General features: G+C 45.6%; 1 protein-coding gene across 2 annotated transcripts in view; it reads right to left on the reverse strand.

Annotated features, from left to right (window-relative positions):
* LOC105478324 (programmed cell death 11) overlaps positions 1-13066 on the reverse strand; it is a 54387-nt gene that overhangs the window by 12697 nt on the left and 28624 nt on the right. For both annotated transcript variants that reach the window (XM_011735466.3, XM_011735465.3), the window contains exons 18-24: positions 12114-12263; positions 11593-11708; positions 9782-10323; positions 7649-7711; positions 2279-2384; positions 481-570; positions 169-271 (exon numbers count right to left, since the gene is read on the reverse strand). In XM_011735466.3, the coding sequence (XP_011733768.2) occupies positions 169-271; positions 481-570; positions 2279-2384; positions 7649-7711; positions 9782-10323; positions 11593-11708; positions 12114-12263 (1170 nt within the window). The remainder of the gene's footprint in view (positions 1-168; positions 272-480; positions 571-2278; positions 2385-7648; positions 7712-9781; positions 10324-11592; positions 11709-12113; positions 12264-13066) is intronic.

Consider the following 13066-nt stretch of genomic DNA (forward strand, 5'->3'; position numbering starts at 1 on the left):
GGGCCAGAGCAAAGCCCAAGAGAAGAATTGTTCCAAGAAGGTCCCACACCAGGCTTTCTGAGGATTCCAATACTGAAGGGGTCCTCCAACTTGAGCAAAAGTTGAAAACCCATCCCACCCCTTCCCGCCACTTCCTTTCCCCGACCAGGCACTGTTTCATTCCCACACCTATGAGGGACAGGCATAAGAAGGCCTTGGAGGAATCTGGGCCAACCACGGTGGCCCTCAGGGCCTGGCCAACCCGGAACTTCTTATCTGGATGCTTCAGAACCTGGAAGGATAAGAAAACTCCTGTGAAGCTTGAAGAAAGGCTGTCATTTATCCAAAACCATAGCATTTAAGTCTCCATAGCAAGTATCTCCCAAACCAATCCTTAAATAAGAACAAGGTTCCTTAAACCCACTGTGAACCCATACACCAGACACTGAGCCAAGCTTAGGGGGCTTGGGTCCCCTCTCCAGGGATCTCAAGCACACTGACCTTGAAGCTCAGAGAAGTGAGCAATAAGGGAATTCTCCCCCGGATGTCTGGGGCAATCTCCACCTCAAGCCATTTCTTCACCACATTGTACTGAGGGAAAAAAAGGAACCAGAGTAGGGCAAATACAAATACAAGGTTTCCCGTCATTGAAACTTTCCTAAAACTATAAGGTGGAAAGGGCTCCAATACAATACTTTTCTAAGGAACAGGAATCCACCCTTCCATCCCACTGCCCTTGCCCAACCTCCACTTCTCACCAGCTTCCCTCAGACTCCAGCTCAGAGTCTTTGCCAGCCTAGCAGAATATGCATCTCTCCCAGGGTCTCAGCTGACCAGGAAGCAAGAGAGACTCCAGAGATGACCTCAAGCTGGAGAACCAATCCCACAGACCTCTGTAGCCTCCTCCAAGCTCAGCTGTGTCCAGTGATTGTTAACCATCTCCAGGGGCCAATTTTTTATTTCTAAACCAATTTGGATCCTTCACTATTTATGCAGTGTCTTGCCCTAAATACGCACTCCAGTTTTCTCTTTTTCTTGAGACAGAGTCTCGCTCTGTCTCCTAGGCTGGAGTGCAGTGGTGGCAATCTCGGCTCACTGCAATCTCCACCTCCTGGGTTTCAGTGATTCTTCTGCCTCAGCCTCCAGGGTAGCTGGAATTAGAGGCACACACACCAGGCACAGCTAATTTTTTGTATTTTTAGTAGAGACGGGGTTTCACCATGGTGGTCAGGCTGGTCTCGAACTCCTGACGTGAAGTGATCCGCCCACCTCGGCCTCCCAAAGGGCTGGGATTACAGGCGTGAGCCACCGCGCCCGGCCATAAATACGTACTCAAATTTTCAAGTCAATTTAACAAATCATTTATCAAGCAGCTTCTGTGTACATGGCATCATAGTGATAAATAAAAGCCAGGACCTGCCTTCAAGGAGATTACAGCCTACAAACAGTAAGTCAAATCAGTATGCAAATAACTGCAACAGCAAGCAACATGTAGGAAGTACAACATGCTACAGTAACTAGTAAAGGGGGAAGGTTATCTGTGCTGAAGCTTGAAGGGCAGTAGACAACCGGAATAGAAGGTACTCCAGATGTAGAAACCAGCACAAATAAAGACAGGAAGGGAAAAAGACAGAGAAGCTTTTCAGAATAACTGCCACATAAGGTGCACGGAGAGTCAGATTATGAAGAGCCTTATCTGCTACGCTAAGGCATCTGGGGCATATGAATGTCTATAGACAATAGGTAACTGAAGGGATCAAGCATCAGTGACGATCATGCTCAGAGATGCTCATCAAAGAGGAATCTGGCAACAATGGAGAGGTGTTATTCTTCAAGGTCAAACCCAATCCAGCCGCCTCACCTATGTTTCAACCAGTACAGGTTGCTTTCTTTCCTTTTTGAACTCCTGTTCCAGTTGGGGTTGGAACACATAATCTGGCACCCAATTTCATGTTGTTTAACAGTGCACCTCAACTTCATGAAAAGCATGAATCTAAAATCCAAATTATATACATTTATATTCTAAATCTTGCCCTATATTTTGCTTTCCATTTCTACAATTAATCTACCAATATATTGAATTATGAGCTGCTTGCTAATCGTGTGTAAGCCGTATTTTAGCTCCCTAATTAGACCAGAAGTTCTTTAGTGGCAGAGGCCATGTACTGTCTCCCACAAACCCAGCATGGTAGCACAGACTCAAATGCGTTTCTCTGCTAATGGCTTTTTTCTCCAATGTCACGATTGTTTCTTCTGAAAGAAGAATGACATCTCATTGCCGAGTGGCAAAACTTCTTACCTTCTTTAAGAAGCAAGTAACAGTCTGGCCGGCCTGGTACTGTTTAATCTTCTCCACAGGGCTAACAGAGTGAGTGTTAAGAGCAGTGTGGCCATCCTCCAGCTCACTGTTTGCAGAAAGGAAATGTAAAGAGTAAACCCAGCACTGGATAAGACTTTGAGTTTGAAACCATCTCTCCCAAGTGGCTATGGATTGACTGTACAGGACTCCCCTACTCACACCCACCCTCCAAGGCCGTTTCACTCCTCAAAGGGGAATGTCCACAATACTGGCCCAAGGCTAATCTTTTCCATTTCATTCACCTACCTGTGAACAAGCTGCTTTTAAAGAAGGTAGCCCACAATTGCCTTTATAAACTCAGGAAACAAAATTGTTTTACTTCTTTCATAATACTTTGTTGCTTTAGTTTGCAAAACTGCATTCAAAAATTCTCTCACTGAATTTGACAACTGTGTGTGTTCAGCAGGGTAGATATTAGGCCCATTTTATGCTATTAAACCAGTAGTTAAAGTCAGGGCTTCTGACTCAAAATCCAGGGCTCTCTGCCCTATGCTACCCTTCCATTAGCATTTTCTTGATTTTCTTTTTTTTTTTTTAATAAAAGGAGCATTCATTTTTTTTTCTTTTTTTTGAGACAGAGTCTTGGTTTGTCACCCAGGATGGAGTGTGGTGGCACAATCTCGGGTCACTGCAACTTCCACCCCCAGGTTCAAGTGATTCTCATGTCTCAGCCTCCCAAGTAACTGGGATTACAGGCACCTGCCACCACACCTGGCTAATTTCTTTGTATTTTTAGTAAAGACAAAGCCACCATGTTGGCCAGGCTGGTCTCGAACTCCTGACCTCAAGTGATCTACTGGCCTTGGCCTCCCAAAGTGCTGGGATTATGGATGTCAGCCACGGCACTCAGCCTTTTTCTTTTTTCGTCTCAGAAAAGCCACAAAGGGATGTAGCCTGAAAGTTACCAGTCCACAATCACTTCAAAGGAATCACAGAACTGCCACCCCTACTTACCAATTCAAATAATTTCTAAGCCCAAATGAACCAAACTCACCAATAAAATGCTACAAGTAATGTTAGTAAATCTGTAAAATACAATAGCAAGTGCTCCCTAATGTAGAAAATGGGAACTTTCCTATCTAGTAAAGTAAGAATTGACCCAGCACTCTGGGAGGTCACGGCAGGCACGTCACCTAAGGTCAGGAGTTTGAGACCAGCATGGCCAACATGATGAAACCCTGTCTCTACTAAAAATACAAAAAATTAGCTGGAGGCTGGGTGCTGTGGCTCACACCTGTAATCCCAGCACTTTGGGAGGCCGAGGCGGGTGGATCACGAGGTCAGGAGTTCAAGACCAGCCTGGTCAACATAATGAAACCCCGTCTTTACTAAAAAATACAAAAATTAGCCAGGCGTGGTGGCGGGTGCCTGTAGTCCCAGCTACTCGGGAGGCTGAGGCAGGAGAATGGCATGAACCCGGGAGGCAGAGCCTGCAGTGAGCCAAGACTGCACCCCTGCACTCCAGCCTGGGCGACAGTGCGAGACTCCATCTCAGAAAAAAAAAAATTGGCCAGGCGCAGTGGCTCACGCCTGTAATCCCAACACTTTGGGAGGCTGAGGCGGGTGGATCACAAGGTCAGGAAATCAAGACCATCCTGGCTAACACAGTGAAACCCCATCTCTACTAAAAATACAAAAAATTAGCCAGGCGTGGTGGCGGGTGCTGTAGTCCCAGCTACTCGGGAGGCTGAAGCAGGAGAATGGCATGAACCCGGGAGGCGGAGCTTGCAGTGAGCCGAGATTACGCCACCGCACTCCAGCCTGGGTGACAGAGTGAGACTCCGTCTCAAATAAAAAAAAAAAAAAATTATCTGGGCGTGGTGATAGGTGCCTATAATCCCAGCTACTCAGGAGGCTGAAGCAGGAGAATCACTTGAACCTAGGAGGTGGAGGCTGCAGTGAGCTGAGGTTGTGCCATTGCACTCTAGCCTGGGCAATAAGAGCAAAACTCCGTCTAAAAACAAAAAGAGAGAAAGGACTTGAATAGACATTTCTCCAAAGAAGATATACCAACGGCCAACAAGCAAATGAAAAGATGCTCAACATCACCAATTATCACAAAAAGCAAATTAAAGGCACAATGAGATATCACCTTATACCCATTAGGATGGCCACTATTAAAAAAAAAAAAAGAAAGAAAATAACAAGTGTTGGCAAGGATGCAGAGAAACAGAAACCCTTGTGCACAGTTGATGAGAATGTAAAATGGTGCAGCGATTATGGAGAACAGTATGGAAGTTTCTCAGAAAAACAGAATTACCATACAATCCAACGATTCCACTTATAGGTGGAATATACTCAAAAGAACTGAAATCAGGATCACAAAGAGATATTTGCACACTCATGTTCAAACAATAGCCAAAAGGCACAAGCAACCTAAATGTCCATTGACCAATGAGTGGATAAACAAAATGTGGCATATATGTACAACGGAATATTATTCAGCCTTGAAAAGACTGGATATGCCAGACACAGTGGCTCATGCCTGTAATCCCAGCACTTTGGGAGGCCGAGGCAGGCAGATTGCCTGAGCTCAGAAGTTTGAGACCAGCCTGGGCAACAAGGCAAAACTCAATCTTTACAAAAAAAAATTAGCCAGGCATGTTGGTGCATGCCTATAGTCCCAGCTACTCGGGGGGCTGAGGCAGGGGGATCACTTGGGCCCAGAAGGTCAAGGCTGTAGTGAGTCATGATCACGCCACTGCACTCCAGCCTGGGTGACAGAACAAGACCCTGTCTCTAAAAAAAGAAAAAAGACAAGACAGGACATTCTGACACATGCTGCAAAATGGATAAACCTTGAAGACGTTACACTAAGTGAAATAAGCCAGTCACAAAAGGATGCATACTGTATGTGTTCCACTTATATGAGGTACCTAGAATAGTCAGATTCACCGGGATTGAAGGGGAAATGGTGGTTGCCAAGGGCGGAAGAGAGGGAGAAGCAGAGTTGCTGTTCAATAGGTATAGTTTCAGTCACGCAAAACAAAAAGCTTCTAGAGATTTGCTGTACAACATGCATTTAGTTAACAATATTGTAATGTACATCTGAAAACTGTTAAGAGAGTAAATGTATGTGTCGTTACTGTAATTTTTTTAAATGACAGATGAGGACACAGAGACATATGAAAGGAAGACCATGTGAAGACATGGGGAGAAGATGGCCATCTGTAAGACAGGGAGAGAGGCCTTAGAAGAAACAAAACCTGTCAACATCTTGACCTCAGACTTCTAGCCTCCAAAATTGTGAGAAAACAAATTTCTGTTATTTAAACCAAACCAAACCAAACCCACCACATATACAGGTATGTGTTATCCTTTGTTCTTTTCCTGAAGTGATTTGAAACTTCCTCTGCAAAAAGAGCAACCCCTGAAAAAACCAGGCTTGGCAGTACTAAATGGGGACTGATGAGAAAACTCACTGGCTAACAGGAGTGCCAGAGACACCTTCTAACACTCCTGAATGGCCTTGCCTCTTTCCTCCCAGCCCTCCAGAGGAGTAACCAGGTAAGATGAATCTTAACCTTGAGTGCCCCCAACACCTCTGAACTCAGCTCTAGAACAGACAGCATTCTCTTTCTGCACCAGTTCTGCACGAGATCCCCATACAAAATGGGAAATAAAAATACAGCTACAATTCCTCCGTTAAGTCAAAACCATCAGTTAAATGTTTTTCATCCCGACTTCAAAATATTTATTTTAAAACATAAGCATGAGAAATTCACTATGTTTCTCAAGAGCCTTAAGATTAAAACAAGTCACAGTACAACAAAGGTCCATGGAGGAAGTGGAAGATGTCTGGCCATCTGTCTGGGAGTGTGTCTGGCCATCTGTCTATCTGTTATTATAACTCTACATCTCCCACCTCCTTAACAAATCCACTGAATTCCTGACGTGGCCCACTCTGCTACAGCCAAGTACCCCCACTCTGGCTCATACCATAGTCTTCCAACACCAGCAGTGTTAATGAGGGGTTCCCTCAGTACTCTTAGGATCAAAAAACATTTAGGATCTCAGTGTTCCCACAGAGTCCACTGACTCATCCCCTGTGTATTTGTTAATTTAAGATATCTATCCTTAGTTTGAATAAACTACTTAACCTCAACCCTAATTAAGGGTTTAATTAAAACAAGACATCACATGTCAGAGGTGAAGATACTGCAGGCTGAAACCATTAATATGAAGAGGTTTCTTCATTTTCCAACAAAGACTGGAGGGTAAACACAATCAAAATCTACAAAACTAAGGAAACCACAGAGTTAACAAATAGGAATGTAATTCATCCCCCAAATCTTATTATTCTGAAACTTTAGTTTAGGGCTTACTTTGAAGTCCCAAAAGTGTTATTAGCATCTGAAACTCAATGTGCCAGGAATATTTCCTTTGTGTTTTTTTTTTTTTTCTTTTGAGATGGGTTTCGCTTTTGTTGCCCAGGCTGAAGCACAACGGCAAGATTTCGGCTCACTCCAACCTCGGTCTCCCAGATTCAAGTGATTCTCCTGCCTCAGCCTCCCAAGTAGCTGGGATTACAGGCGCCCGCCACCACACCCAGCTAATTTTGTATTTCTAGTAGAGACGGGGTTTCACCATGTTGGTCAGGCTGGTCTGGAACTCCTGACCTCAAGTAATCTACCTGCCTCAGCCTCCCAAAGTGCTGGGATTACAGGTGAGCCAGTGTCTGGCCCTGGAAATTACTCTGGAGGCTGTTCTGTAAATCTCTAGGTGCCTAAGATTTACAACCTGGATGGATCTCAGGACTGAGCCGCAGAGCCTTTCTTAATTAAGGTCATACGCATCTAGCTTTATTCACTAAGGGTCTATCAATCTGAGAGGCTGGGTTCTTTTAGAGAACTCCTCGTTCTCCTCCCCACATGGTATCTTACGGAACACTCTTCTCTACAGAATCTACCCCAGCATGACCTGAAATTCTAGCTCGGCTTCCAGCCCACCAAGCAGTCGTCCAGGTTGAAATAACAGATATTCTTGATTTTGCTTATTTAGGGAATGACTGGGTTATAGAAAATTGGGTTGAGAGTAAAAATGTTTCTTTTTGTGACATGCTGACAAACAGAACTGAAACCAGGCTTTAAACTGGTAATTAAAACCTGTACACAGCTTTTGCATTAATTTTCATATGATCCCTCTAGCCCTAAGAGAACCAAATACCCCCACTGGAGAAACAAGAAAACTTGGACAGAGAAAGGCAAAAATAAATCCTAACACTGGTAAAATCAAGATTCTAACTCAGGATTCCTAATTCCAAAGCCCAGTGCTCCTTCCATGAGACAGTGCTGCTAACGTCCCCCTCACCTTGGCCGAACACTCAGCTCCGGGATGGTTCGAACAAATCTGGGGTGACTTATTGGGAGAAACCTGGAGAAACAAATAAGCTGAATCATTTCTCTTCATCTCTGTAACACAGTAATCTGTAGGTCAGGATTTCTCTCTACTCTCCACCAAACCAAGCTCACAAAAGCACCCTGTTCCACTGTCACACCACCACTGAAGGGAGATGTGTCAGGCTGAAAGTTTCCATCCCCAACCTTTGCAGTTAATAGTAAGGAGTAGGTTCATCTGATCCTTTTTTTTTTTTTTTTCCTTCTGGGACAAGGTCTCACTCTGTCACCCAAGCTGGAATAGCCTCAACCTCCTGGGCTCAAGCAATCCTCCCAGCTCAGCCTCCCAAGTAGCTGGGACTATAGGTGTACGCCACCATGCCCGGCTATTTTTTATTTTTATTTTTTGTAGAGATGGGGTCTCACCATGTTGCCCAGGCAGGTCTTGAACTCCTGGGCTCAAGTTTTCCACCTCCCTCATCATCTCAAAGTGCTGAGATTACAGGGATCAGCCACTACACCCAGCCTCATCCGATTTTTTTTTTTTTTTTTTTGAGACAGAGTCTCACTCTCTTGCCCAGGCTGGAGTGCAATGGCATGATCTCAGCTCACTACAACCTCCGCCTCCCGGGTTCAAGTGATTCTCTTGCCTCGGCCTCCCGAGTAGCTGGGACTACGGGCATTGTGCCCGGCTAGTTTTTGTTTTTTCAGTAGAAGGGGTTTCACCATATTGGCCAGGCTGGTCTCGAACTCCTGGCCTCAGGTGATCCACCAGCCTCACAAAGTGCTGGAATTACAGGCGTGAGCCACTGTGCCTGGCCTGATCTTTTAGGACTGTCATATCAGATCCTGAAAACAATTTTCCTTACAGTCTATACACTCCAATTCTTTCGTTCTAAAAATAAAGAAACTGAGGTCTTTATTTAGAGGATGACTTACTGAAGACCCCACAGTTGGCTACTGAAATTAATACGCAAATTATTGGCCAGACTTTGAATTCTTTTTTTGCTGTTCTTGTTATAGCAGTAATTTCTGCTACAGTAACATGTGGCACAAGATTTAAAGCAAATGAGGATAATTAAGGTGGGATGTGGAGAATGGATTATGACAACGGCAGATGTATACAGCACAGTAACCGAGGCAGGCAACTCACTAGGCAAAGAACAGACTACACATTCTCTCTTTCAGTCTTCACCATGGCCCTACAAGGTAGTCGCTACCATGATTCTCATGTTACATATTAAGAAAATAGGCCGGGCGCGGTGGCTCACGCCTATAATCCCAGCACTTCGGGCGGCCGAGGTGGGTGGATCATGTCAGGAGATTGAGACCATCCTGGCTAACACGGTGAAACCCCGTCTCTACTAAAAATACAAAAATTTAGTTGGGCGTGGTGATGGGCGCCTGTAGTCCCAGCTACTCGGGAGGCTGAGGCAGAAGAATGGCATGAACCTGGGAGATGGAGTTTGCAGTGAGCCAAGATCATGCCACTGCACTCCAGCCTGGGCGACAGCGAGACTCTGTTTCAAAAAAAAAAAAAAAATTAAGAAAATAAAATTTGGAGTCAAGTAGCTACTGCCACATGGTCACAGTTAATCTAGAATTCAAACCCGGGTTTGACTCCGAACCCGTTCTTAACAACCACACCATATATTCCACATTTTTAAGAAGAATCATGCACTGTAATCCCAGCACTTTGGGAGGCAGAGGTGGGCGGATCACAAGGTCAGGAGATGGAGACCATCCTGGCTAACATGGTGAAACCCCATCTCTATTAAAAACACAAAAAGTTAGCCGGACATGGTGGCAGGTGCCTGTAGTTCCAGCTACTTGGGAGGCTGAGACAGGAGAATGGCATGAACCCGGGAGGCGGAGCTTGCAGTGAGCCAAGATCACGCCACTGCACTCCAGTCTGGGCAATAGAGCAAGACTCCGTCTCAAAAAAAAAAAAAAAAGAATTATGCAAAACAATTCTTTGGTGAATGCCTTTTGTTAACTAAAAGAGAATCTGACTTACACGCAACTTTTTGGAGCCCGCCTACTTTCCCAGTCCTCCCTCAACAACAATCTCCCCTTGAAGTCAGGCCACCCCCGCGAGCCTCCATACTTGAATGTCTTCATGTCTCGCCCACCAATCACTCGGGCAGTGACCGTCTTCCCAACCTTCAGTTTGGTAGTAGGAGAGATGCCCTCTGGAACATCATCTAGAATGTGGGAGGCATGGATACAGCCAATGATGCCATCTTCCAGAGTCACAACCACATGGGTGGGCTTAATGGACTTGACAGTCCCTGTCACCATGTCCCCAATGGAGAGGGTGTGCTTCTTTACGGTTCCTACAGTCAGAGCTGGATCCACTTCTTCATCCTCATCAACTGTCTCAGAGTCCTTCCGGGTCGGCCTCATGGTCCTCTTGGCAGCCGGCCCCTCCACAGCCAAAAGAAGGCCAGTCACTCCTGGTTCTGTGGTCTTGAGGGTTAGGGAGACACCCTGTCCCACCTGCAACTTCTCTGAGTCAAAGCGGAAGGTGTCGTTGAGGTGAGAGGTAAGGGAGAAAGCTGCCAGGTGGCCAGTCTCTACCAAGGAGGCAATGGCAAACGACTTCTCCAAGTGCTGCACAATCGCCTGGTGTTCGCTGCCTTTCCTCAGCTAGAAGAGAGAAAAGCAACCATCCCTGCTTTCCTGTTTACACAGCATGGTCACTCACTCATGGCCCCACTGGGCAGGGTATAGCTAAGGAAACCCTCTGGGGTCCCAAGGCTAGGGAACCCAAGGCTGGTCTGAGCTGGAACTGAATTACCTTGGCTTGGTTTTGTTTTGCTTTCAACTTAAATTGCAAGACCCTATCCTAGATCTACTAAATCTGAATTTTACAAGTTATTGAGATAATTCTGATGTACAGCCTTGCAACCTCTAACAGCTCTCTCAGCTTATAGACATTGTGGTTCCTGACTCTGTCCTGCAGCTCCCCATCCCCAATTTAATCACTCTTCCACCCAAGCAATGAATAGAGTCATTACTGAGAGCTTATTGTGTGCAAGGCACCTAACCTCTCTTTCCTCAGAATCCAAATTGTGCTCATGCTCTTGTATGCCCGTTTCCCTCAGGTGATAAAATGGTACAGGGTCCTGCTAGAAAACTGAATGAGAGGTTAGTATTGCTTTCCATTCTCTCTCTGTCTGTTCTAAACTATTAATACTGTAAGCAACTAGAAATTAAGGATTGTATCTATACTGTACCATACTCTATGCAACTAGGTGCCTAATAAGTGCTTTAGACAATAATCAAATATATTCATCACCCAGAGAAAAATAATAATTTTGAGATTTCCCTCAAACCCATTCTTATGTCACACACAAGTGTCCAGAAGACAAGGCAGATGAGGGTGTGGACGCACAGCCTGGAGATCTGAACTGCCCACAGACATGCTGTTCGGCTCATGCCAAACTTATTTTAAAAAAATAAGTTTCTAACATTTTCAGCTTTTATTTCAAATAAAAATCCAAATTCTGCCTTCTCTTAAAAATCAAGCAGCAGTAGCCCCAGATATTCCCACCTGGCAACAATTGGGCAGGACTGAACAGTCTCAGCCCCATGCGGGCTGGGCATGCACTCCCGAGCTTGTCAGAGTCCCAGGCCAGCCACTCCCTACCCACACAGCCAGCTCCACTCCTGCACTATTTATTTGTTTGGCCCTAAAGATGGAATGCCCATGTAACTTATCACCAGAACCAGAATAGAAATCAGCACTATGAACCACACCAGGATGAGAGGTCTAAACCGGGGGTGTCCTGGATCCATCCAGACATAGGGCTACCCTCACTACAGGCATCTGAGTTGGAATTCCTGAACTGGAAGTGTGGGGTTGAAGGGTACATCATGTGAAACCATGAAAATGGAAGTCAGAAGCAAGCTTACCTTTTTAGCTTTTCTATTCACCAAGTCCTGGTGAAGGGAAACGTGCACTTCCAACTTCAAAAGATCAACATTTAAGATCACAACCTTTTTTTTCTGCCCAGATTCCACCTCCTGCCCTGCAGTGCAGAACCACAGTGTGATTATCCTTCTGGAACAGGGTGAAGGGACAGCAGCACCTCTCACGTGTAGTTGCTACCCCTTAGATCCAAGAAAGCAGAGAGGACACACGTCCTGGGTCCATGCGGGCCATAATTAGGGAAACCAAGGGTCTATCGCCCATAGTTCAAGCTCAGGTGGGCCTTAATTTACGTAACCTAATATATAAAAATCTAGATTTACCCTATTGTAACAATTAAAGGATTCGTACCTAAGCCTCTGCATTCACTCAAGGTAGGCATGCCAAAAATCTCTACCGAATCAACTCATCTACCCTAAGTATTTAGAAATTCTATATCCAGGAGAGGGAGCAATGGGCAAAGGGTCCTCCCACCAACCACAATGGGTAAGACAGAAGCACTCACCTGTGCGATGGTATCTGCTGGCTCTCAGGACCAGGTCGGGCACCGGACCCCCACTGAATACCACAGAGCCATCTTCCAACACCTCCTGCACCACTAGGTCAAGGAACATTCCTGGGGTCATCTCAGCCAGTGTCTGGATCAACACAGAGTCTGCCAGAGACCCGAAGGAAACACGGATTAGTACCATGAAACAACACTCCCACTGTTCTTTCCTCTGGCAGTGTGCTGTCACCATGGAGGACAGTGGAGCACTGGAACCACTGACAAGGTAAAATCACTTTTTGCAAAAATGTTCAGTATCCACGAAAACTCTTGTCACAGGCAGACAGACCTAAGCCCCTTGCTAATCCTACCTGACCATAATTCAAGGGAGTAGCCAACAAACACCAGGAAGACAGGCTTTCCTTCGGTTTCTGAATTTTCACTGTCCCCTCTCAAGCCTCCTGCTATGAAATTCCATTAAAGTTACAACAATCCAGCCGGGCACGGTGGCTCACGCCTGTAATCCCTGCACTTTGGGAGGCCGAGACGGGCGGATCACGAGGTCAGGAGATTGAGACCATCCTGGCTAACATGGTGAAACCTCGTCTCTACTAAAAAAAATACAAAAAACTAGCCGGGCGCGGTGGCGGGCGCCTGTAGTCCCAGCTACTCGGGAGGCTGAGGCAGGAGAATGGCGTAAACCCAGGAGGCGGAGCTTGCAGTGAGCCGAGATCCGGCCACTGCACTTCAGCCTGGGCGACAGAGCGAGACTCCGTCTCAAAAAAAAAAAAAAAAGGAAAAAAAAAAAAGTTACAACAATCCCACACAATGGTTCAAAGTCTAAGAGGGTCAGAATAATAACCCCTTACAAAGCCTGGCAGGTCCCAGTTCCATTTCATCTGCTGAATAAAGGAATGAAAGGTGAAAAGGTGAGTGAATTCACAACAAACGCAAATATAAAGCCACAGAAC

This window comes from Macaca nemestrina, chromosome 9 (genome assembly GCF_043159975.1).
Source record: "Macaca nemestrina isolate mMacNem1 chromosome 9, mMacNem.hap1, whole genome shotgun sequence".
In the NCBI taxonomy this organism is placed as follows: domain Eukaryota; kingdom Metazoa; phylum Chordata; class Mammalia; order Primates; family Cercopithecidae; genus Macaca; species Macaca nemestrina.